Source organism: Zeus faber (genome assembly GCF_960531495.2).
Source record: "Zeus faber genome assembly, chromosome: 1".
Taxonomy (NCBI): Eukaryota; Metazoa; Chordata; class Actinopteri; order Zeiformes; family Zeidae; genus Zeus; species Zeus faber.
In genome coordinates this window covers 58,523,999-58,550,004 of record NC_137193.1, presented here as the reverse complement: position 1 = coordinate 58,550,004, position 26,006 = coordinate 58,523,999, and the positions used below count along the sequence as shown (strand labels likewise).

Below are 26,006 nucleotides of genomic sequence, written 5' to 3'. Positions count from 1 at the left end.
AATAAGGACAAAGATAATCTGTGTCCGCCCGGGGTTTACGGAGGGGTTCAAATATAGATGAGTGAGGTGCATGTAAGCAGGGGCTAAACTTTCTCATGGAGAAATGCACTTTCTTTTGACGCAGACTGGCCGTGACATCATGGCAAAGTCTCTGCGGCCTCCCACGCTCTTCAAAGACCACCGCACGCTCAAAAAACCAGCCCACTAAAGTAAATACTTCCACCGCAGCACAGAAAAGAGTTGTAAATTCAGTGAGTCAGCAAACGCAAATGCAGACACACGCGCGCGCACTCCCCCATGACACAAACGCGTACACACACACAGACACACACAGTCACACATACACACATGCATGCACAAATTTTGGGATAGGTTTCTTAAGTCACCAAAGAAAACTGGGGGGGAGGGGGAAGATAAATTGGGATTAAGTCGATTTAAAAAAACACTAATTTCTCTTTATGAATATGCATCTAAAATGTTTCACTTGACTTGTAAAAACAAACAGCATTAAAGCCTTCCAGGTCATGAGGAAATGAAATGTCTCCTGATATTTGAGAGGTGTTTTGTCCTTTTATACACGCATGTGCGTCACGTGTTTGCTTTCCGACCAGATAAAAACTACATTTCAAGGTCAGGTTTCTGTTTCCCGCCTTTTTCGCCCTCTAGCTACATTTCAGTCTGTGGTGTCGTTTCCCTGGACTCCATAAATCAGGCGTGCCCAACTGGCGGCCCGCGGGCCAAATGTGGCCCGTGTGTTACCTTGACTACATGTGAAGGTGAAGAATGAACTGGAGTTATGTTGATTTCCGGAACGTGGCTTAAATGCAGAAGCAGCGTGAATTTAAGAATATGAAACATGAGGGAATATTAACTAAAATGTATTTATGTGTATAATGTATAGATAGATAGATAGATAGATAGATAGATAGATAGATACATAGATAGATAGATAGATAGATAGATAGATAGATAGATAGATAGATAGATAGATAGATAGATAGATAGATAGATAGATAGATAGATAGATAGATAGATGGATAGATAGATAGATAGATAGATAGATAGATAGATAGATAGATAGATAGATAGATGGATAGATAGATAGTACAGACAGGCAGACAGATAGATAGATAGATAGATAGATAGATAGATAGATAGATAGATAGATAGATAGATAGATAGATAGACGGCCAGACAGATTGACGATTAAAATTGGCAAAAAAAAGTCTTAATTAAATAAATAAATAATATAAATATAATAAAAATAAATTGGCAATGCGCAATAACGAATGAAATACAACAATTGAAAAGGTGGCAGGATGGAATAAACCTGCAAATGAACAATATACACACTGTGCGCCATCCATACATTTGTGTCAGCAAGTCATGCTTGGTCTGGTACCTGTATGTAAAATCTGTACATATACGATGCAACACTGTGATGGAAATAATTTGAAGAATTGTGTTCTCATTATTATAATTATTATTTTTCTTTGTTATAAAGTGCAAGCTCCACCCTGTAACCCACGGAGTTTGCACCGAAACAGGTTGAAAACTTGGCCCCCAGCGGAATAACCTCGGACTCTACTCTAACATTTCTTAGGCTGGTGTCGCCCCCTGGTGGCGGTAGAAAACACACACACACACACACACACACACACACACACACACACACACACACACACACACACACACACACACACACACACAATGACGTGTCATTACACACTCTGGCCACGGGTGGCGGTGTGTATGCGGAAGTAGAGAGGGGAGGAAGGAAGGAAACTGACAGCCATAGAGGGGAGGACCGCAAAAAAAAGGCCCGACTCCAATCGTTCTCTTCGAATCAAAGCGTAGGAAAATGTCGAAAAACACGGTGCTGGACCGCTTCAGGCGACTGGAAGTGGACGAATACGACGAGAACAAATTCGTGGACGAGGAGGACGGAGGAGAGAACCAGCTGGGGCCAGACGAGGCGGAGGTGGACTCCCTGATCAGACAATATCCTTTCAATCGCACCGTCGGGCTCCAGAGGCTGCCGCGACGAGGCTCCGTTTGTGCTTAAATGTGGAACATGCCGGCGTGTTAGCCTGGGGTTTGGATTTTGCTTCGCTGTGGTTCCTACTAGTGATGAAAGGTTCGATTTAGTTTTTTTCTAGATTCGGTCTTCGACGAGTCACTCGGTGAAAAGGGTCGTTCGATCGGACTCTTCGTTCGGTCGGTTCCGCTCGTGTAATGCATGGCGTGCGATGCATGATGCATGATGCATGATGCGGGGTCGGCTGTTGAGTTGTGATGCACAATCCTTACGTTGGCCATTTATTGAGGTGACGGTTATTTATCCAGGCGTATTCGTGCAAACCGTGGATTCTTCATCACTGTTCCCTGCAGCCCCAGGCCAGCCTCTGCCCAGACCTGCCCGGGCTTAACATTCCACGGATGGCTGAGTCTTGTGGGGTGAAAGCTCCCCCACTTCCTGAGCTTCATGATTCGACGTCAAGGTGTCTTTAAAAGGAAGCTTGCTTCGTAGCCAATGGGGAGATCACGTTGCATGAACGGCCCAGACCTTCAACAAACGGACCCTATTCAATGAGGAAGTGAAGCCTGTTTAGTCCTTATAAGTGCAAAAGAAAGCCAAAGGTGGTTGGCCACTCGTCTCTCCACCTACAGAAACCTGTGAACGGTGATGTCTCTGTGGTTGTGTGCCGCGCTTTATGTAGACCAGACCAGTAAAACACTGTACTTAGTATCGTTTGCTGGGCACCATAGCAACGGTGGCGACCGCGTCTAGGAAGCGATGCGACAACGGTTGTTGTTTAAATGGAGTTTATGGGAATTCATAGGAGCAAGAATATCTGTCGGGTGCTTTAACATCAGCTTGCGAAGCAATACAAGGTGTTTTAAACGGTCAAATCCGCAAAAAATGATATCAAGGATCCGTCGGGACACTGGAACGCCTTGCTCTAAATCGTGCCCATCCCACAGGAAGCGGGAAATCCGGTCTGACTATGAAGGCATCATGAGAGTGTTTTGGTGTATGGGGAGTCCGGTTGAGTTCAGGGTTTTGGTGGATGGGGAGTCCGGGTTGAGTTCAGGGATCCTCACTGTGTGTGTGGCGCCTCCTTGACGTCATCTCCACGGGGAACCTCATGGAAGCTCTACTGGCGGTTCTGAAGAACCCGCCCATCAACACCAAGAACCAGAACGTCAAAGTAGGTTCATGCGGCGCTCCAGTGTTGTGTTCTCTGTGCCCCGGTCTCCGAGCCGCGATCGTTTTTACGAGCGGCCGTGATCTTTTTTTTGTGCAGGATCGGGCGGAGGGTCTGGTGCTCAAGGTGCTGAGCTCCTTCAAGAGCAGCGACATCGAGAAGGCGGTGCAGTCGCTGGACAAGAACGGCGTGGACCTGCTGATGAAGTACATCTACAAGGGCTTCGAGCGGCCGTCCGAGAACAGCAGCGCCGTCCTGCTGCAGTGGCACGAAAAGGTGAAGGATCGGATCGGGATGCGGGGTTGTTGCCGGGGCCTCGGGGTGCTTCGGGTGCTTGAAGTGCTTGAATTTCATCCTCAGAAATTGAAGTACTGGAATACCCTGGGGAAAAAATATCCTTTTGTGCTGAAGTGATTGGGAGAAAAAAAAAGATCATTGAAAACCTGTGATATTCCTCCTGGTTTTGTTATTGAAATGGTAACATGATAGAAATGTTCTCGAATGACTTGTACGACATAGATGATGCAGGGAAATGTACATTTAATCCAGCATGGTTGGAAATAGGAACTTATAATAGTAGGTGACAATGAGACTAATAATAGAAATATGGATAATATAACAGATATACTTATCTAAATATTAGATTATGTATATTTAATTTAATTATAATTGAATTAATAAAGATCACATTGAAAATTGATTATATTTGTTTTCCATAAAGTCCTTAAAAAATGGAAAAAATAGCGCTTAAAAAAATACATGAAAGTCCTGGAATTTGATTTTGTTACATCTTTCCCTGGGGAAGATGAACTTAACTGTGTATTATACAGTATATAGGACAGTGAGCATAAACAAAAGGGATATTTACGATAACCCAAATCCAAGAAGGATTTATGGTCTCATTTCAAAATATAGATATTATATCGATATATCGGCCATCTTTGTTGCTGGCTGGCCTTATTCTTTTATCCTTATTTTGCCTGACGTAGACGTAGATGATGAGTATTTAAAAGGATGCTGCAGACATGTTAATACTGTGACCTGGGTTCATGCTAAACGTCTCTCTTTGCCTCCAGACCCTCTCTGCGGGCGGCGTGGGCTGCATCGTCAGAGTCCTGACGGCGAGGAAGACCGTCTAACGGCGAGGAAGAGGAGTAGTTAAGATGTGAGCGAGGCGTGAGGTACTCTGTGTATTAAAACGGATGGCGCAGGGAAGAAGAAGAAAAAAAAAAAAAAAAAAAAAAAAAAAAGAATTTTTGTGATACAACGTCTGGGTCACAATCTGATAGTGAGGAAAAACCCCGCTCGCTGTTTCCTCCCCGTGTGTGATTGCAGCCTGTGACGCGGTATTCCCCCCACGGGGCACCGGAGAATATCCCATCATGGACCTGTGCAGTTTGTTAAACTCCAGACATATTCACAGACACAGCAGGGGGTCTCTTCTACCGCAATAACCCCCACCCTTCATACACCCAATCCACCTTCTCTCCCACAGAGCTTTTATTATTATTATTATTGGGGGGGTTTTTTTGCGTTTTTTTTTTTTGCCTTCTCTCAGAAAGGGAGACTCCTGGTGGAAGAAAAAGCGCAATTTAACTCCCAAATACTCTCATCGCTGCTCCCCCGACCCCCTCTCAGTGGAATTCCTCCACGGAAAAAAGCACAATCACAGGATGGATGGATGGATGGATGGATGGATGGATGGATGGATGGATGGATGGCTGGATGGATGGATGGAGTGGTGTTGGCTGGTGGTGGTTGCTGCTTGCATAAGGGGGCGGGGCTTCCATCTATCCATTTATCCATCCATCCTTCCTGCCCTAGAAAGGAATTATTATCTCTTCACCACCCACTTTCTCCACCACCACTTTTAATAACCCCATTTTATTGCTCCTAACCCCCCTGTGTACAGTGCAGGGAGTCAGACAGTTATTATCGCTGAGAGGTGGTGCATTATCTTATTTTTTTTTTTTCCCCCTGCTGTATTTCCAGGAAGATTTAACATTATCACATGAATTCCATTTCCGTTGGCCTTTTTTTTCGTTTTGTTATTTAAGAGAAAATGTAATCTGGGATTATTTTTTTTCTCACTCCTGATTACCGCTCCTCTCCGAGACACACACACACACACACACACACACACACACACACACACACACACACACACACACACACACACACACACACACACACACATCCAATTCTCTCTTGATATTGTTCAGGGATCAGTATAATTGTTAGTCTCACTGCTAATTTAAGCTCCTTTTGAATAATAATACAATGCTCTTACTCTTTTTGACGGTGACACAGTCATAACCGGAAAGTGACTTAAATTGAGAGTTATTACTATTTTGGCCAAATCTGAAGCTAGTTACATGCATGATCACGAACCTGTGAGAAGGCGTTATTTTCACGCCTGTGTTTTGTACTGATACAACATGAGCTTTGATTGAATATTCAAAGTAAGATGTTCATCTACTTGACATAAAAAAAATCAATTTTTCCTTACTTTTCCTGTTTAGGAGAAAATGTTATTTGTGCGCTTTTGTTGCCAAATTATTACTTATGCTTTCCTGCAAGTATGATGACTTAAGTAGACCTTTTTGAACATTTATTTTTAAGACAATGAATCAGAAGTTGTTGAGTAATATATGAAAATGGATATTCTTTATTCTGCTTATTATATGTTTGGTTGTAATCCCGGGAATTCAATTTATTGAAAAATAAAATAAAATTCTGTCCCTGCTCATTGTCAATCAAACATATAATGTGTGAGGATAATCTTGGAATTTCTCTTGGTGGGTGGGGAGGAGTGCTTTTGATAAATGGTGAATACATCATTTAATTTTGAATGATGTTTCAGACATTGAAAATATAACTAGTGTTTATCATGTGGGTTTTCATGTTTGAATCATGTGATCAGTGACGGTGCATCGGGACATTAGATCACGTGTCTGATGTAGTAATGGCTGGTTTTGCACATGATGAAAGAAGAGGGGGGGAAAAAAGCCTGAATTTTAAGTCAGAGGTTTTTGTTACGGTGTATATCTAGCCAGTGATGCTCTTTTGACCAAGATTGGGAATACAGTGGAACGTATTAACGTAGTAACTGATGGACAAACTGCCTTACTCAAAATATTCATTTTTTATGTTTGTGCTTTTCTGACAAAACAATAAAAGTTATGAGATTTTGTGTTCCTTGTACAAGCCAATGTACATGTTTAATTTCCATTACAACAGACATATATTGACATAATACTTTTGTTTGTGTATTCTTTTATTACTTTTTTTATAAAAAAATTGATAGAATACAGGACAGTATAGCAATACATTATGAGGAAAAACACCTATATACAAATTGTAAAAATACAATACATCTTGGTAATTAGCTGTGGATGTAAATATTAAGGCATATTAATGATGTTGCTGTAATCTTGTATTTAACGGTGTTGCTTCTAAATGATGGACTTGTGTAACCTAAATTACCTGAGGATGTAAGACAGTCAAGTTTTCCCTTTACCAAGATGTTAGTTATGTTTATTGACCGGCTACTTTTAACCGTAGCCACTACACTGCTTTGATGACTAATGAACCAAGGGCTAAGCAAAGTTGGGAACTGATGTTCAAGCACTTCCAAATAAGTTAATAATAGGTAGATGTAGATCGGGGCTAGCTGGGATGTCTTAAAGCATGGGTGTGAGGGTGCCAGGAGCCTACATTCTGGGCCAGTAGTGTACCTAGTGCCACTCGGTCATCCATTAATAACTTTAATGTAAGGGTGGAGGAACAGCACGGGACAGAATATTAAAACACTTGAGAGTCCTGAGGGAGTAACGTGAGTTGGGTTCCTGATAACCGGGGCAACTGAAAGCCACTTTCCTCTGAGAAAGAGGGCCTTAAGCGTTAACGTTTTGTGGAGTGCACCAGGGGCCCGCACCAGGGGCCCGCACCAGATCCCCTCTGATTTGACTTCCCGTTTGCAGCGCTGCGCCGCTCCCACACGTACTCCGGGGAAAAAAAGTATGTCATTCAGTACATTGACAGGCGTTTTCTCTCTTCCGAACCATACTACTCCACTCTCACGCGCGCGCGCGCACACACACACACACACACACACACACACACACACACACACACACTATTTCTCAGTGGTGCTGCACCTGGAGGATGACCCCCCTCGCCCTTCTCTCATGTCATGTAAAGTGCTCTCAGTAGGGATAGGCGGAGACAGCGATGTAGACGATGAAGGTGGTCTGGTACTCGATGCCCCCGTCCTCGCTGTAGGACAGGGCTCGCACCTTCATGCGGTAGGTGTGGGGCTCCCGCAGCGGCCGCGTGGTGAACAGCACGCCCTTCATGTTCTCGTCTCGCAGGGCGAAGGGCAACGCGCCGTCCTCGTCCACCGCCAGGAAGGTGGTGCGGGGGTGCATCACCCCGTCCTGCGTGTAGGCCACCAGCCTGATCAGGTCCTGGTTGGCGGCGATGCCGAAGGGCAACGACAGCAGCTTGTACTCCAGGGCATAGGGGCTGAGGGCGCACTCCAGGTCGTTGGGCGGGCAGTTCTTCAGGCAGAATCTGCATAGTAGACGGAAACAATAGGCTGAACGAGTAGTGTGACACTGAACGTTGTAGCATTAAAAGGCATTTTGCTCATTTACCCTGTTGCTGGTTCTCTCTGATAGTTGGGTGGACAAGGTGTATCAATGCACTGGTAACTTCCTCTCATGTTGAAGCACATCCTGTTGGCCCCACACTGGATGTTTTGCTCGAAACATTCATCTATATCTGTAAACACAGCAAATAGCTTAACATGAGAGCAGGTTGAGGGTGTTTTCCATTGAAGAACACCGTGATTTAAGAAATGGACCCATTGCTGACATATCTAAAAAAAGGACCGATACATTGAATGCATAGGTTGATAGGTACAGTCGACAGAAAAGATGAGTTGAAGATTCTCACCTTGACAAGTCTTGCCATTGGTCATGAGATGGTAGCCGGCGGGACAGAAACACTTGTGGCTTCCTGGAGTGTTCATACACTCGTGCTGGCAGGTGTCCCTCACTTCACACTCATTAATGTCTGTCCACACACAAGCAAAATCAGGATGTTAAACCACGTAAACACAGAACGTGTAATTCCGCATTCAGAGCCAGAAACGCCGGCCAAACGACCACTTCCTTCTCTGAGTCCTGACTCTCCCCTATAGTTACCTAAGCAGCGGCCACCCTCGACCTCAAACCCCTGCGGACAGTCGAGCGCACCCCGCCACGGAGGGATCTCCCGGCTCTCTCTGCGCCTATGAGCCCTATAGCGCCCCCTAGCGGCGGCCCCGTAGGAGTGGTAGCTCTGTGAGGCTAGGTTGTGGTACAGGCGCTGGTGGGAGCTTCCCTCGGGGGAGGACTGCGAAGTGTGGTAGCTGTACGAGTAGCTCTCATAGCTGGGCAGCCTCTCCAGGCCGGCGCAGGACTTGCCGTCGCCCAGCAGGTGGCGCCCCGGCGGACAAGTGCACTTGAAGCTACCGGGGGCGTTGACGCACCGGTGGGCGCAGGGCCGAGGCACCTGATCGCACTCATTTACGTCTTCCCTCGGCAAAAGGAAACAAAAAAAAAAAAGGCAGACCAGCACCGGAAGTACAGGAGAGGGCAGGAGGATCGACAGATGGAACAGAAGAAGGGGAGTAGAGGAGTCATTTTTATTTAGAATGGAATGAACGGAGAAATTAAGAGATGGATAAGGAGAGGTAAGTACAGTTATAAGGAGGTGTTGGTCATGAAAAAAGGAAGATGGGGGAAGAGGGAGGGGCGGGACAAAGAAGAGGGGATATGTCAATCACCCCATCGAAAAACAATACATTTTCATGTTCCGAGACAGAAATGTATTGCAGCTATAAAATATGTCTACATCAATTGATGAGTTGACAATAATTGCTTCAAGTTACTTTGACATGAAATGAAAAGTTCAAATATTCGAAAAAATATGAAAGTATTCAAAGTCAAATTGAAAATCATCTGACATCAAATATGATATAAATTTGACGAGATGAGATGCATTGTACTACGAAATGAATGACATTCAAACAGACAGACAGACATCGATGTCCAGGGTTAATGATGTCACAGGAGGAAACGGTGACCATATGCTATTAGAAAGCCCAGCCGTTCCAGGAAGTAGCCAGACCCGAAGGCAGGGTCACAGGTGAAAAAAAAGGATAAAGTGAGAGGGCAGAGAAAGAGAGAGGTGGAGCTTAGTGGTGATGGTGCTGGTCTTGCCTTTTCAGTGTTTCCCTTTCACTGCAATACTTCTTCCCTCACCCTTACTTATTTCTGACCATGTAAGTGAATCACACATACCTTTATAACATCTCAAAGCTTTATTTATATAACCATACCATGCTGTGATATGCGTGTACAAATGTGCCTTTGCTTTAGTGTAGTGTATTGAATGCAGTTTAGTGTTGTCAGCAAGCAGGGGCAGAACAGGAGAAATCACATTGAAAAGACGGAAGAATTATTACGTTTTAAAGCAGAATGAGCCAAAGAGAGGAGGCAAACTTTGCTGGCAGAGGCAAGGCAGCTGGTTGTGTGGGAGCATTGTAATGCCAGGGCAAAGATTTGATTGAAATATTGTTTAAAACATCAAGACCAGTGGGTTCTCAATGTGGGGTCCTCCAAGAGGTTCCGGGGGGACCCCCGGGGGTCCTCCAAGAGGTTCCGGGGGTCCCCAGCAAAATGATTAATAGTTTAAATTTCACAGTTACAAGATGTTAGCGTCATTAGAGAATGACGGAACAACATGACATGACAACAATGACTTTTGATCCTAGTATCACTGTTATCTCTGCAACTATAGCATCGACAGGAAGAGAGTTTTGGACTGAATCATATCTAACAATAGAAACCAGCGTCAGTATCGTTTCAAAGTGAGAGACCTTGATATGGAAAAGGTTAAGAATCACTGATCTACTGAACACTTTAGTAGCACCTAATATCTGTTAACCAATATAGATTTTATAACATAAATTGAACAAAATTGTACTTAATGAGTAGAAATATAATTGAATGAAGGCTGATAAGCCCGTATTGAGAATCAACCGTTATATTATAAAGGTTTAATAATTAATTTGTTGTCAGCCCAGGTGTTGTGAGGGGTGAGGGGTTTGTTGGGGTTTAGGGGTGCAGGGTTCTTTGGGGTGCAGGGGCAGAACGTACCGACGCAGGGCCGCCCAACGCCCTGGGAGCGGTAGCCCCTCGGGCAGGCGCAGTGGTAGCTGCCTCGGGTGTTTTCGCAGATCTGGTTGTATCTGCACTGGTGGGTTCCATCTCGGCACTCATCGATGTCTGACACACACAACGTGGACACAACATCACTGTCGCAATGCGGACACACGAGGGATTTGTACGATAGCTCACTATTAACTGACTACATTTAGCCGAGCACTCACCCACACACGTCCTGTTGGAGCCTTTGGTCATACCGTTTGGACACAAGTCAATGCACGTGTAGCCTCCACGGGTGTTCTTACACTGCTGGTCTGAGCGACACACTCTCTGTCTGCACTCGTTTATGTCTGGGGCAGCAAAGAGGAAGATTAAGTAAGGTCCGGCGGAAAACTTAAGAGTATTTTAAGCAAAGGGGAAGAGGCCTTTTATGGTAATTCCCACGTGGTTCAGGGTCTATGTTTGGGTCCACATGTAATGTTAGTGTTATAGATTATTTTTTCTTAAGAGACCTGTCTTACCGATACAGCGTCTATTCCTGATCTGGTAGCCGGGCTCGCAGGCACAACGATAGCTGCCGATGGTGTTCAGACAGTGCTGGTTACACGGGTTGGACTCCTGACACTCATTCACATCTGAACAAGGAGGAAGTAGAAAAATTTACTTGTTTGCTTGAAAAACATACGCGATAACATGACGCTTGAAATCGTGACATTTTAGCTTATGCGCTGGAATGGAACTTGTAAACCTGTGTACCTGTGCAGCTCAGGCCGTCCACGGTTCTCCTGAAACCGCGCCCGCACCGCATCACGCAGCGGTACGAGCCGATGGTGTTCTCACAATCCTGCCCATTGTGGCACACATGGCCGTCCAAGGAACACTCATCGATGTCTGAGGAAGCGCACGGTGGACCGGGTGAATATGAAGATCTGAACCATGTTCTCTGAAAATAAAAGTCGTTCTTCTCCTCCTCCTCCTCCTCACGCATACATGTGGTTATGTAGAGACATTAAAAAAAGAGTTGTGTGTACCCTGACAGGTCCTGCCGTCAGCTGAGATGGTGAGTCCCCGCGGACAGGAGCAGTAGTAGCTGCCCATGGCGTTGTGGCAAGTGTGAGAACAGGGGTTCCCCACCTCGCACTCATTCTCATCTGGAACACAGCGACGACAACCATCACCACCACCATCCCAGATAAAGAATACATTTGAAATGCATGCTCTCAGTTGGTTGTTAATGCATTGTTGATATTCCCTTGTTGCTCTGTGAACTACGGTAGATATAACATAATATATACCTGCACAATAGGGCCCGGCGGCATCCAAACTGAAGCCGTGAGGACACTGGTTACTTCTTTCACCTGTACTTACAATAAAACGTTGGTTTTGTTAGACTTAGAAGGCAAAAATTGAAGAAAAAATAGAAGAGAATTAACAGCGACAAGAAGAAAACAAAGTGTAACAACATACAGAGAGTCATCCAAGATGGCTCCCAATTTCATGTTTCTGTTTTCACGGTGGAGCAAGAAAGGATTTTAGCACGTGCAATATATTACAATATATAGTCATGGACTTTTTTACAGTTTATGGTCCGAGATGTTGCCACAGCTTCTGAGCTTCTGAGCCTCTGGCGACCCCACACGCCGGTCTGGGAATCACTGCCGTGGATCATATTGCAAAGACAGAATATTTTCCGTGCATATTGAAGAGATACACACTCCCACCTTTAGCAATGGTGGCGTGGATGCGATACTCCAGCGTCTCCTCCAGGGGTTGGTAGTGAGCGCTGATGGCCGAGGCGTGCAGCGTCTCCACCAGGAAGGGCATCTTGCCCTTGGACACGTCGTAGGTGATGGTGTGGTTCCAGGAGTAGGGGACGCTCTCCCTGTCGATGGCGAACATGCGCGTGGACAGAGCGTACAGCTGGCCCGGCCCCGTTTGGATGTAGTCCTCGGTGTAGTCCTGAGGACGGAGGACAAAAACAGATTTTATACATTTGCCTGTTGGTGTTTGAGTTTGAAAGATCGTTTTCTAATTTGTCACAAGATCTAATGGTCGTGTTTGTTTATCCCTCTACCTTGACGCTGATGTCAGAATGCGAGGGCAGCTGCAGGACGTGTCCGTTCACGACAATGTCCACCAGCAGCGCTCCGTCAGAGTCCAGTCCCCTGGTGATGTGGGTCATTCTCAGGATCTCACCTAGCAACATCCAATCATATTGCAGTCAGCATCTAAGTCTGCTAACAGCACCATCCCATGGAGTGTTATGAAACTAACAGAGGACGGTTGATGAAAACACATAAAACCCGGAACCTTTCTTGTCTCACCTGTGGCGAACTCCACCTGCGTCTCTCTCCTGAAGACCCCTCCTGTCAGAGTGTAGCCGTTCGCTGCCTCCCCCACCTCCTGAGCTGTGGTCCAGTAGATCGGGTTCAGGATGGAGATTAACTTCCTCATGGCTGGACCTAATGGTTCAGAGAGAGAGAGTACGATTTTTATTTGTTGTTGAACTCTATTAAAGTTGTATGAGGTATGAGGTGTCCCAGTAGCAGTCAAATACGAAAAGTGTGGACGACTGACCTAATGTCCTGGGCACGTTGGAGATAGTGGCCTGTATGACTCTGCCTCCTGATTGGCTGACTGAGATGGAGGCGTTTAGGATGGCGATGCCAAACTCAATGTTGTTGATGTTGCCTATGATGCTTCCACGTGCCGTCTGGGGCCCGCCTGACCAACGATAAAACTATACATATTAGTATTGAATAATACACATGTTTACAGACGGAGACACACACACACACTCAGACACACATCTCACCTGGGCAGGCATGAGTGTTGCACCGAGAGAGTTGAGAGGCGTCCCCCGGACATGGTCGCCCCCCGTTGCTAGGAGAAGGGCTGTTACAGAGTCGGACTCGCGTTCTCTCCCCTCCCCCACAGGAAGCAGAGCATTCTCCCCAGGGCTGCCACGAGCTCCAGACGCCATTCACTGCAAGGACCACATTCATCTCCAAATCCACATATAGGAGAATAGTTTTACGCTCACATACACACACACACACACACACAAACACACAGACGGACTAGCTCACCTGGGCAGTCGCCCGTGCTGCACCTCTGTATCTGCGTGTCTGCCCCTGCGCAGGCTCTGCCTCCGTTGGCTGGTCTGGGGTTGTCGCACGTCCTGTAGCGCCGCATCTGGCCTCCGTTGCAGGTCCTGCTGCAGCTGCCCCAACTACTCCACGGATCCCAGTTCCCGTGGACTGGTGGGAGGGACGGCAACCAGAAAACTGCTTCATCTACACATCCCCTTATTTTACATTAACAGCCGAAGATGAAAGAAGCGGAAAAACAATGATATATATATATATATATATATATATATATATATATATATGTATATGGAATGACAACAGCGGCTCACCAGGGCAGGGGTCACTGTTGCAGAAGTCAATGTGCACGTCGTTGCCCTCGCACTGCCGGCCGCCGTGCTGTGGAGCAGGGCTGGCGCAGAGGCGCGTCCTCTGTCGGGTCCCGCCACTGCAGGACACGCTGCAGGCGCCCCAGCTGACCCACGATGACCACTTCCCATCAACTGGCGCGGCAGAGGTGGGGGAGGACAATGGGAGTTCAATAACTCAAGAGGGATTCACAGAACTCAGTCAAAGCTCCTACAATGGAATTACTACTTCTCATTGATTTCCTCTGGATTCTATACTCTCCTATCCTCTTATATTCTAATATATTCTATTCATTTGCTAATGAAACATCTCTTGACATAGTTCAGGTTATCTGCCCTATGAAATAGGTTGTGTCACTCCAAGTTGTCAAGCTCTCACCGGGGCAGGCTCTCTCCTTGCAGACTTGGGTTTGAGTGTCTGGGCCATCGCACTGCGGCCCTTCGAATGACGGCGGCGGGTTGTTACAGAGCCTGATTCTACTCTGCACGCCCTTCCCGCAGGTCTCGCTGCACGGGCTCCACGGGAGCCAGGAACCCCAGCTTCCGGCCACTGCCATCGTAGAGAGAGAAGAGTCAGCAGATGGACAACCTGGAGCCCATAACTGTAAAAAAAATATTGAAAAAGCATAGATGACTCTGGGATAAGAGAGTTGTCCACTTACCAGGGCAGGGTCTGACGCTGCAGATGATGAGCTCCACCGCCTTGCCCTTACACGTCAGTCCTCCGTGCTGAGCTGGAGGGTTGGTGCAGCTCCGCACCCTGGTCCTGTTTCCCTGACCACAGCTACATGAACACTCCTCCCAAGGAGACCACTCTGTCCAGCCGCCGTCCACTGTGGATGGATGAAGGGAGAGATACCGGCATCACATGAACACATACATCTATGCCCACCCAATCACACAACCACACAAACGTAAGGTACCTGGACATGGTTTTCCCTGGCAGCTGCGTTTCTCAACGCTTGACCCCTTGCAGGGGCTCCCTCCGTTGGCAGGGTGGGGACTGTTACATTGCCTCAGCCTCTTCTGGGCCCCGGCGCCGCAGGTCACACTGCAGGGACTCCATTCCATCCATTCAGAGTAGCCTCCATGGACTGCAATAGGAGGCAATAGGAGAATTTATTACTTGGTAGAAATATTCAAGATATTCCATGAAAGCAGTTTGTGGAGGTAGAACTGAAAGTTAATGCACCACCATTAGTAGTTGCAAATGGATTTTATATTCATTAGGCTACACAGCAGAAACATTGCTACCTATTACAAACCGAAAGCCAAACAAAGGCCCAAAAAGGTTCTACTATGGTCGGACTTACCTCGAACAGTGAGTGTGACCCTGACCAGCACAGAGCCCAGTAAGTTCCTGGCCACGCATTCGTACTCAGCCGTGTCCTCCTTCTGTGCGCTGCTGAGCCGGAGCGATCCATTGGACAGGGTGGAGAAGCGGTCGCTGCCCAGCAGGGGGCGTCCCTGCTGAGCCCATTCTATGATGGGAGCGGGCTCGCCTTCCGCCTGGCAGCTCAGCACCACCGTGGTCCCAGCATCCACCACAGTCTCCACTGGCTCCACGGTGATGGTTGGAGCACCTGGGATAGGAGAGAATCGAATCACTGTTTTACTGTATCTGATTTCTAGGCTTCTAGAAACGCTTTTCTTGTCGTTTTTGTTCCTCGAATACTTTGATTTATCGTACATAGAATAGAGTTAATCTTTGTATTTCACAGTAAAGATTGGAAAGAGAAAGCGTAGTAACACACTTACTTTGTAAGGTGAGAGTGACACTCCTTTCCACCACCCCAGCATCGTTGGTGGCTACACACATGTAGTTCCCTGCGTCTTCACTCTGATAAAGATCAATAAAAAGTGTCCATTATTATCGCCTAAAAATGCAAATTTATTTACCGGTCAAGAATAAAAATAAATATCCCAAAGGGATCGGGATCTTCCTCCTACCACTGTGCCGTAAATGGCCAAGGAGCCGTTGTCCAGCTGGCGTATGCGGTTGCTAATCTGGATGTTGACGCCATTCTTGCTCCACTGGATTGTGGGAAGGGGGTCTCCCCGAACCTCACAGTTCAGAACGGCGTTGCCCCCCAAAGGCTCGATGCGGTTGGAGTGGATGTCGCCGTCAATGATGGGGGGCTCTGGACCACAAACAATGACATTTGGAATAGGTCTTAAAATACTTGATCAACAGAAATCCTCTAACAGGGGACGTGGTGTGGCCTAAACAAATCAACTGAGAGGAAAAGGAATCCCCAAGGCTCCTACCTTTGACATAGACGAAGCCTAGCGACTTGATGGTTCCAACGCTGTTTTCCGCCACGCAGGAGTAGGTGCCAGAGTCATCTTTACTCACCCTCTCTATTACCAGCTCACTGTGGCCATTCACGTGGTCGTAGTGAGCTACAGAATTCAGGAAATAAGAAAATAATTACACTTGGTAAGCCCTAAGTGAAGAATGCAAAAGACTGGATTTTATGGTTAAGGGGAAAAACTGTTTGAAAATTTACTTTCACAAATCAATATCAAATTCTGTTTAATTCTGTTCCGTTCTGTTGTTTAAATTCCCGCAATCCAAGACGTGCTGCTGTGTGTACCTGGCATGATGTTGTTGTTGAAGGCCCAGGTGACTTTGGGCAGGGGGATGCCTGTAGCCCCGCAGGCCAGCGTGAGGCGCTCTCCCTTGTTGAGCGCCACATCACCCAGCAGCTCCATGAAGACCGGGTGGGTGTGCACCGCCAGGAACACTGTGCGACTGTCCTGGCCCAACGCGTTACTGGCCACACAAGTATAGCTGCCCGCGTCGTCAGGCTGACAGCATAGAGGTTTTCACTTGTGTTAAAGCACTAATCACAAATAACAAAAGCAGAGCCCAATATACTTCCGAACAAATATTACCAGACAAACAATCTATAGCACAAAATTTCAATGGTGCCAACTTGATTTTAACCCTCTATTTCTCCGTAACACAACACTGTCTCCAGCAGCTCCGGATTTACCTGAGCGATGTCGATGACCAGCTCCCCGGACGGCAGCACCGTGTACTCTCCTGAGCTTTCGCTTATCGGGACCCCGTCCCGTTCCCAGGACAGAGTGGGCCACGGGACGCCCTCTGCCACGCACGTAAGTTGTGCCTGTCTGTTTTCCACCACCGTCGTCTCCAATTCACCATCGCGGATAGAGGGAGGGACTAGGGCGGTGCGAGGTTAACGTAGATGGGGTAAGAGGGTTAGAGATAGGGATGCAGGTCGAAATAAAATTATGTTTGTAACATGAGCAAAGAACATTGGTGTATTATACATGTAGCAGGTTAATACATTTTAATAGTTCTTAATACAGAGGGACGGCTGATACTCAAATTGGAAATCGGTTCCATACTAGAACAAAATAGAGAATGTCACCAATACAAAAGCCATATCATACATCTGATGAAGCAATGGAGAAAAATGTATTAGGTTTATTAGTTATGCATAATGTTCCAAGTCATAAGTACCCCAAAATAATTTAGTATAAACCATTCATTTCTTAATCTTTATAATGATAATATTGATAGATTTAGGGGCCTGTACTGTAAGTTCAGGTTTCACAATTTAGCATTGGCAGGTAAATCAGGTATTCATCATCCATCCCTACTTGACACATTCACATTTACACAGTGAGGATAAAAAAAAACTGTTGAGATATAGATAACTCACTCTGCACGGTGAGGCTCATCTCCACACTCGCCGTGCCTGCTGCGTTGGCCGCCGTGCAGGTGTAGCGGCCTGTGTCGCCGGGCTGGACGAAGGCGATCTGCAGGGAGCCGGAGCTCAGCAGCCGCTGGCGCAGACTCTCGCTCAGCGGCTGTCCGTCCTTATGCCAGGTGACTGAGGGAGAGGGCGAGCCCTTCGTCTGGCACTGCAGCGTCACCGGTGAGTCCAGGGGCGGCAGGTAACTCTGGGTCTCGGAGATGATCGCAGGAGGCACTGTGGGACACGACGTGGCTTTATATAAAATCTTATTAATGCTCCTTTGTAGGGTTTAGGAGTGACCATTTTTTGTTGTGACAAGGTACATGTGACCTGTAAGTATTCCATTTTTATAGCCCTGCACGATTGCAAGTGTTTGCAATGTCAATATGTTTTTCTATCCAGATACTAAGTACAGTGGTACCTCGCTTAGGACTGTAATTCGTTCTATAAGAACGGTCGTTTGTTAAAACAGCCGTATGTCGAAGCAATTTTTACCATATAAATTATGAAATCATGAAGGATGAAAATAAACAAAATACACAGCACAAACACAGTAAATATGAAAAAAATATGGATAAGCCACGAACTACGTGCACACACACGATGTAGGTCGCCCGCTGACTGACTGCTGACTGGCCGCCGACGCGCCAACTTCAAATTTCCACGGTCGTATCTTGGAGCAGTCGGTCGCAAGTCGATACAAATTTTTGTGACTATCGCTCCTCGTATCTTGGATTAGTCATAAGTAGATACAGTCTTAAGTCGAGGTACCACTGTATACGTACTAAGCTAGTTAGTAAATAGTAATAATTCAGATTCATTTTTATTCCCTATAACAATAATTGATCCTGTGCATAGAATCACATTTATTACATTCTGCATATTTTAATATATCTGACTTTCTGTTTTGCATTTTTTGTACTATTTGCATATATTTGACAATGCATTTTCAACACAATTTTTGTTGTATTTTATTATCATTTTTCCTTTTTTTCTGCAATGTAACACACCAAACCTCAAAAGAGCAAATTCCCATTATATTTAAATGTCTCTGGCCAAATAAACGGATTCTGATTCATATGACTAATGATATAAACAGATTTTGGTCTCCTAATGGAATCCAGAAATCCTGCTTGCTGTGCGTTGTTGATGTATGCTTTCAATTATGGATCTGTTAGCCGTACTGTACCAATTTATTTAATGCTTGTGTGCGTGAAACCCACCCTGCACTCTGAGTTTGGTCTTGCCCAGCGCCGTGCCAGCTGGATTCTGTGCGACACACATGTACGTTCCCGAGTCCGAGCCAGAGGCCTTGGAGATCTGCAGTCCCCCGTTGGGCAGCACCGTGAAACCACCCCCTGGCATAACACGCAAGATATGAGATATGTGGACAGCAGAATATGGAATTATTCACACACACGCACACACGCACGCACGTGCACACACACACACACACACACACACACACACACACACACACACAATAGTACCGTTGGTGGGGATGTTAATGCCCTCCTTCTGCCAGGTGATGGACGGTCTGGGGGAGCCTGTAGCCCGACAGGGCAGGGTGATGGTGTTGTCTAAAATCACATCCATGTAGGGCGGCTGGGCCTGAATCACTGGGATCTCTGACGATAGAGAGAGAGGAGGAATAACTTGAGTAAAGAATAAAATGTTGTTAAGCAGAGAGAAGTAATTGGTATCAATTTATGATATATGGCTACACAATGCATGACATGTTCATTTAGCGTCCTTTATTTTGATGCAGACATCCTATTGAAATCAATTTTTTCACAAGACTGCGCTTGGTCTGTCATTTTCAGGGAGGCCCAGAAAGTTCAAAAGAGCGGCCCACCTCTCTTTATATCTGCTTGGGGATATTCTTACCCAGCACAGTAAGCTGAATGTGTCGGTGGGCTGAACCTGCAGCGTTCTGAGCCGCACAAGTGTAGCGGCCGGCGTGACTCAACTCCGCTGAAGGGATCTCCAGTGGCCCTGAACAGAGATTAACAAAACGCAACACAACATCAAATTACATTCAGCAGTATTCCTTTGAAATCGCCCACTCCACCGAGATGATTGATTCTTCTGGTCTGGCATCATGGACTTGAAAACCAGTATGTTGGCACGGCCACACATCGGTGTGGACTTAAAATGACGTTAGATTCAGGCGGATACGTTGGGTCTCTAGTGGTTGGTTAGGGAAAATCCAATCCCCCTTCCCCACGGAAATCGGTTAAGACTGGAGGCAACATCAGACTGAAGATGGAAACGGAGTGTGAGGAGTTTGCAATTCTGTCTGATATCAGGCCTTATATTGTTGAGTTGAGTTGACCGAATAATTCAATCTGAGATGGTAAAACAGGATTGATTGACTTTTACAAAATGTCGACCTTTCCTCTCACCCGAAGGCAGGATGCTGTATCCTTGACCCTGGATGTGCAGCTTCACGCCGTCCTTGCTCCAGTGCAGTGAAGGCTCAGGGACCCCGGACGCAATGCAGCCGATGACCACCGGGGACAGTCTGGTCACCACCAGCTCCGTGGGCTCGTCTGCGATCGACGGAGGAACTAAGAAAGGCAGAGCAAATATGAATCTACTGATCAACAAAAAATATGTTGAAGAAAATTAAATTGAAGTGAATAGAGATAGATAAAGAAATTTAAAAGAGACATTACAAAGGCACATACAGCATATCCTTGATCAATAACGTGCTATCTGCAGGTATCAACACACCACTTTGAGCAAAATTAAAATAATGTCTTCAAATAATAATAATAGTAATAATAATAATAATAATACAATTTTTAAATAATAGATTTATCTTTTTAAATTGTTGTCGCATGATGTGGTGCAAATTTAACATCGCAATAGCAATCATTAGTTTGATCAAACTATTTTTTTTTGCTCGAATGCATCTACGCCTTTATTGGGGAAGGGGGGCGGTGGCAACATGAAAGTCCTTTTTTATCCAATTCTATATAGGAGTTGTTTAATTAGAACAAGTGTACAACAAAAAAATATATTTTTTAAACACAATTTAAGAACTTTATTTGTGCTAAACCGATTTATTACTTTTTAAGAATTGTAATGATGTACCCAGATATACCCAAAATAATAAAGAAAGTGAACGAAAATGTGACTTTCAGTGAGAAGGGCAAGTAGTTCTAAACAAACAGAAAGAACTAGAAAATAGAAAGTCTATTCATCAATGAAAAATAAATGAAGGACGCGCATGGTAAGAACTTTTGCAAATTGTCTCACCCTGAACAGTGAGGTTAATGGCCCTGAAGTCCTCCCCCGCCTCGTTAGAGACCAGACACTCGTACAGCGCCGTGTCATCCACCGTGGGTGCTATGACGACCAAGGACCCCGAGGAGAGCAGCCTGTTAGTAGGACAAAGAAGCTTTCGGTTGACCAAGCCAACTGAATGAAGCGTCTAGACGCTGTAGACACGTTGTAGACATGTCTGCCCTGTTTCGATACCAAGCCGCAGTTCTGTATCATCTACAACTCAAGGGCGGAAAACAGAGAGGGAGAAAAACCTTGATCGACCTGTACATATTCTGGTTCTGGTCTGTGTTGATGGCCCGGCCGTTCCTGGTCCACCTCACGGTAGGTTTGGGGATGCCGGTGGCCTCGCAGGACAGTGTGGTCTGGACATTCACCATCACCGTGACGTTGGTGTGACCACCGGCGATGGAAGGCGGCACTAGGAGGAAAAGACCGGGGACCAGTGAGTGTCAACGGGACATGCACGGGCATCTGTGTGCCTGTACGGTGCCCGTTCTCACCAAACACTTGTAGGTCCACTCTCTTGCGCTGCGTGCCGGCCTGGTTCGTGGCCATGCACAGGTAGCGCCCCGTGTCTGTCACCAGAGCGGAATGGATGTGTAAGGAGCCGTCCTCCGCAAAGGTGTACCTGCACGGACAAGTGGCATCAATTGAGGGAGATCCGACACATAGACACAGAGGTTGGGTCTAACTGTACCATTTACACTTTTCCATCTTTTTTTAGGCATTTTGTGTTGTGTAGTGAAAATCATCTGTGGGAAAAAACTCAAACTGCAACAGTATTATAAGCAGTGGATTTCCATTAAGGGTCTTTTCATTTCTTCTGCATGATGTGCTGGCAGTGTGCTTTATCCAGATTTTATATATTTTTTCTTTACCTGGGGTTGCTTCCTGCCAGTACGGCCCCATGCTTCCTCCAAGTGACTCGTGGAGGAGGCACTCCAGTGACTACACACTCCAACACCACAGGCATGTCTACCTGCACGGAGACGGGGTCTCTGGTCTGGAGTCCGTCCTTGATGGTCGGGGCCACTGGAGAAAAGATAAACATATATAGGCGGTGCATGGGCTTTTTTTTGACATTCATTCCTCATTCAGTACTCTGCTAGGTACTGTGTAGTTCATAAACAGTCCTTTCAGCAACAGGAACTTTGTATACCATTGACGGCCAAGTTGAACTGCCGCGTGGTCTTGCCGGCGATGTTGCTCGACACGCAGGTGTACTGAGCCCCGTCGCTGAGTTCGGCCATGTTGATCTGCAAGTAGCGGCCGCTAGATAGGACACGCACACGGGCGGAGGCCTACCAGAACATTTCAGGACGAAGACAAGTGTTTTATTATTGCACCCCAAACATAACACTGCCTGAATTTTTTCAGATAATCAAATCAAATAATACAATCGAGAATATTTTCACACAGCGATACAATACAATTAAGGGGACAGCATAATACAAACTGTAAACACATATTCAGTAGTTATCAAGCTTTTTCAGACATTATAATGTTATAATGTATATATTTTCTCACCTGCACTGACTCGCCATCCTTGAGCCAGGTGAGCGAAGGAGGTGGAACGGCGTCGGACTTGCACTCCAGCATCACCTGTCGGCTCTGCAGCACCGACACATTCAGGGGCGTGCTCTCCCCAGCGATGTTAGGGGGAACTATCGAGGGCAAAGATATTCAAGCATAGCCAATGTAAATATTGCGTTGGTATTTTTCCAATGGGGATGTTATTTCATCCCCATTGAGAAATTAAATACGATCCAATGATCTGAACCTAAAATGATGAGGGAAAGAGAATGAAAGCTAAAAGGATATTAACATATATTCTGCATATTTCATTAATGACACAAGTCCAATTTGCATGCGTTAAAAGCAAATTATCTGCATATTACACAGAATTTCTGCCCGAAAAGGACAGTTTCTCAATGACAGTAAAAAAGTGTGCTTTATGACTATATATTTTTTCTGATCACATTACCCACCGTGCACTCTGACCAAGAACTCCTTGTCGTCATCTCCAGCAGGACTGTTGGCCAGACAGGTGTATCTGCCCGTGTCCTCCACCTACACATCAGTGGGAGAAAATGGGGAAAAATATGAATTATAAATATAACTGCAGGCAGCAATAGGCAGGATCCAGGGTAGTTTGCCGTTGGTTCTCTTTTCCGGTGTGATTTGTGACCGCAGAAGTTAATTTGTTCCGGCCTGGTTACAGTGTCATTCCTTCATCGAGCGCTGTTTGTGGCTGTGGGTAGGTTTCCTACGGCGTAACTAACTGTTATCATTCTGTAGTTTTAGGGCTGCATGATTACTGTATGGCTCAAATTATAATCACAATTATTATCATTGCACTGCTGCACAGCAAGAAGGTCCTGGGTTCGATTCCCGCCTGGGGCGCTGTTGGTACTGTGCTCCGAGCGGGTTATTTCCCAAATAGGAGCCTTTCTGTGTGGAGTTTGCATGTTCTCCCCGTGCTCACATGGGGTTTCCTCCACCTAACGTCAGTAAAGACCCCCCTCAAAAACATGCACCCATCATCGTCTGACCAGCGATGGACACTCGTCACCCACCATCCAAAGCGTGTGTGTGTGTGTGCATGTGTTGTGTGATAATTAAAGATTCTTCTTCTTCTATATTTGATAATATTGTGATCACGATTACTTATCACGATCAGTTATGGGGAACACAATTATTTTATGGCACTTTATAAATCAACAGAAAACTGCCTCCACAATAATAATGTATTTTATAAACCTATAAGTAAATAATCTTAAAGGTACAAATCTTTATAAATAAAGATAAGCCAATGTATCAATTAGGAATAAGTAAATACGAATGTATTTACTTATTCCTAATTGAACGGAAAAAAAACAGCGCACACATGCTGTTCACACTGTGTATATGTGCGTTTTTAGAGCTTCTGGGCTGGACCCCTAATAATTAATAATTATAATAATTGTCTCTAATACTTGTGATGTTATTATTAAAACGTAAAAACCCCACTGACCTGTGCAGAGGCAACACGCAGCACTTCACCTCCTCGTAGGAGACGCACGCTGTCAGTCTGTGGGAGTGGGCGTCCGTCCTTCAGCCATGTGAGGGAGGGCATGGGAATCCCCGAGGCCTCGCACTGCAGCTCCAGGATGTGGTTCACCACCACGGAGACCTCGCCCGGCATGCCCGAACCGTTGATAAGCGGGGGGTCTGGCAAGAGAGACGGCAACTAAGGGTTGATATTTTTTTTCCTCTCTTTTTACATTATTTTTGAACTGTGAATGTTTTGTCCCTCTCATGAAGCCACACATATCACAGGTAGAGGCAATGTCATACGGAAGAAATTCTGTGTCACAATTCACAGATAAATATTATAAAAATAAATGCAAATATCAATAAAGAAAGATGAATAAATATCAGAATCCACAAATCTGTATTAAGTATTAATTACAAATCTGTATTAGTCTTAACTGTATTAAAAAAACAAGAAAAATATACTTCACCATCCCCAAATAAATGATGTTTACTTGTGTTAAATTTGTAAATAAATATGGTATCCTTTATATGGGATTAAATATATTTTCATATGTTTTTATCCCTTACAACTGTCACATGCCTAAGCACACATTTAAAAAAGTTGATTCACAAGTGGATGCATTTGAATGTGGATTTGATTTTACACACATTGGGGGGAGGTTTGTTTTATTTGTGGATAGTGAAATATATTGATGTTTCAGGTTTTTTTTGTATAAAGTAGTCATTATTTTTAGATTTGTGGATTTTAGTATTTATTCATATTCATATATCATTCATATTATTATATATAACACTTTAAAACATACATAACACTTTGACTCACCGAGCACTTTCAGAAAGAAATGGCGGCTTGCCTGGCCGGCGATGTTGTCTGCCACGCAGGTATAGCGGCCTGTGTGGTTGATGCGGGCCCGGGCAATCTGCATGGTGGTGTTCAGGTTGAGGAGGCTGAGGTGGGGGTCCGGGGTCAGGGCTGCTCCTTCTTTCAGCCAGGACACGGCAGGGGTGGGCGTCCCGTCGGTGATACAAACCAGAGAGGCCGGTGTCCCCCGCACCACGGTTACGTCCTCGGTGCTCCCCGCTCCGTCCAGGCTGGGAGGGACTGAGGAGGGTGGGAAAGAAGACAAAATTCTCTTCACTCACATCATAGTCTTCTAGCGTCTGATCTTATTCATCTGTTTATTAAAGGATCTCCATCGCATTATTGCCTCTTTGGATGCCGAAAAAGCATTTGATAGAGTGAATTGGACATATCTCTTTTCAATCCTCAACAAATTTGGCTTTGGAGAGTCCCTCATTTAATTGATCAGAATCCTCTACAACTCTCCATCTGCTTCTGTCATCACCAATGGTTACCCTTCACAGCGTTTCACTCTACAACGCGGCACAAGACAAGGATGTCCGCTCTCCCCCTTACTATTCGCCATCTTTATTGAACCCCTTGCAGCGGCTATCCATCAAAACAGTAATATTGTAGGCATACAAACAGAAAACTATGTTCACAAAATCAGTTTGTATGCAGATGATATCCTGTTGTACATACGGAACCCAATATCATCCCTACCAGAGGTGTTCAATCTTATATCTAAATTCTCAGCTATCTCAGACTATTTAATAAATTGGACTAAAACCACAGTCTTACCACTCATTGGGGGGACTGTAATGCTGCAACCCAGAAACTTCACTTAACCATCACAATTGTCAATAATAGATACCTTGGTATTGATATCTCCTCCAATCTATCAGATTTGTTTACCCTTAACTTCACTCCATTGCTCAAATCCATTGAAGAAGACCTCATTCGATGGAACAACCTACCCATCTCACTAATTGGTAGGATAGCAGCAGTAAAAATGAATATACTTCCAAAAATAAACTACGTATTTTCAATGATCCCAGTGCAACAAACAGTACATTGGTTTAATACTCCCGACTCAATAGTCAACAAATTTTATTGGAAATACAAGAAACCGAGAATTACACTAGCAACACTACAGAAAAACAAAGACTGTGGAGGCCTAGCAGCCCCAAACTTTAGATACTACTATCAAGCAAAACATCT

At 45.4% G+C, this 26,006-nt stretch overlaps 2 protein-coding genes across 2 annotated transcripts in view; one reads left to right on the top strand and one right to left on the bottom strand.

The window, feature by feature from the left end:
* Positions 1-1,778: 1,778 nt before the first annotated feature.
* arpc5b (actin related protein 2/3 complex, subunit 5B) lies at positions 1,779-5,367 on the top strand. Its single transcript, XM_080007175.1, has 4 exons — positions 1,779-1,981; positions 3,096-3,212; positions 3,309-3,485; positions 4,286-5,367. The coding sequence occupies exons 1-4, from the start codon at positions 1,862-1,864 to the stop codon at positions 4,346-4,348; spliced, it is 477 nt and encodes a 158-aa protein (XP_079863301.1). The 5' UTR covers positions 1,779-1,861; the 3' UTR covers positions 4,349-5,367.
* Positions 5,368-6,566: 1,199 nt separating this feature from the next.
* Positions 6,567-26,006, bottom strand: part of hmcn1 (hemicentin 1) — a gene marked incomplete at its 5' end in the record, with an annotated part of 97,534 nt that continues 78,094 nt past the window's right edge. The window contains 40 exons of the mRNA XM_079997955.1: positions 6,567-7,784; positions 7,868-7,994; positions 8,169-8,288; positions 8,420-8,788; positions 10,418-10,546; positions 10,651-10,776; positions 10,948-11,061; positions 11,183-11,317; positions 11,458-11,577; positions 11,722-11,784; positions 12,148-12,385; positions 12,501-12,622; positions 12,751-12,888; positions 13,004-13,150; positions 13,242-13,412; positions 13,516-13,686; positions 13,848-14,018; positions 14,263-14,433; positions 14,546-14,716; positions 14,807-14,977; positions 15,197-15,466; positions 15,642-15,723; positions 15,834-16,024; positions 16,152-16,286; positions 16,481-16,694; positions 16,883-17,073; positions 17,579-17,848; positions 18,838-18,972; positions 19,105-19,242; positions 19,502-19,609; positions 20,020-20,184; positions 20,879-21,000; positions 21,170-21,326; positions 21,409-21,536; positions 21,787-21,940; positions 22,068-22,209; positions 22,436-22,572; positions 22,897-22,978; positions 23,922-24,118; positions 24,768-25,046. Coding sequence (XP_079854081.1) covers positions 7,418-7,784; positions 7,868-7,994; positions 8,169-8,288; positions 8,420-8,788; positions 10,418-10,546; positions 10,651-10,776; positions 10,948-11,061; positions 11,183-11,317; positions 11,458-11,577; positions 11,722-11,784; positions 12,148-12,385; positions 12,501-12,622; positions 12,751-12,888; positions 13,004-13,150; positions 13,242-13,412; positions 13,516-13,686; positions 13,848-14,018; positions 14,263-14,433; positions 14,546-14,716; positions 14,807-14,977; positions 15,197-15,466; positions 15,642-15,723; positions 15,834-16,024; positions 16,152-16,286; positions 16,481-16,694; positions 16,883-17,073; positions 17,579-17,848; positions 18,838-18,972; positions 19,105-19,242; positions 19,502-19,609; positions 20,020-20,184; positions 20,879-21,000; positions 21,170-21,326; positions 21,409-21,536; positions 21,787-21,940; positions 22,068-22,209; positions 22,436-22,572; positions 22,897-22,978; positions 23,922-24,118; positions 24,768-25,046 — 6,638 coding nt within the window. The 3' untranslated portion in view covers positions 6,567-7,417. The remainder of the gene's footprint in view (positions 7,785-7,867; positions 7,995-8,168; positions 8,289-8,419; positions 8,789-10,417; positions 10,547-10,650; positions 10,777-10,947; positions 11,062-11,182; positions 11,318-11,457; positions 11,578-11,721; positions 11,785-12,147; positions 12,386-12,500; positions 12,623-12,750; positions 12,889-13,003; positions 13,151-13,241; positions 13,413-13,515; positions 13,687-13,847; positions 14,019-14,262; positions 14,434-14,545; positions 14,717-14,806; positions 14,978-15,196; positions 15,467-15,641; positions 15,724-15,833; positions 16,025-16,151; positions 16,287-16,480; positions 16,695-16,882; positions 17,074-17,578; positions 17,849-18,837; positions 18,973-19,104; positions 19,243-19,501; positions 19,610-20,019; positions 20,185-20,878; positions 21,001-21,169; positions 21,327-21,408; positions 21,537-21,786; positions 21,941-22,067; positions 22,210-22,435; positions 22,573-22,896; positions 22,979-23,921; positions 24,119-24,767; positions 25,047-26,006) is intronic.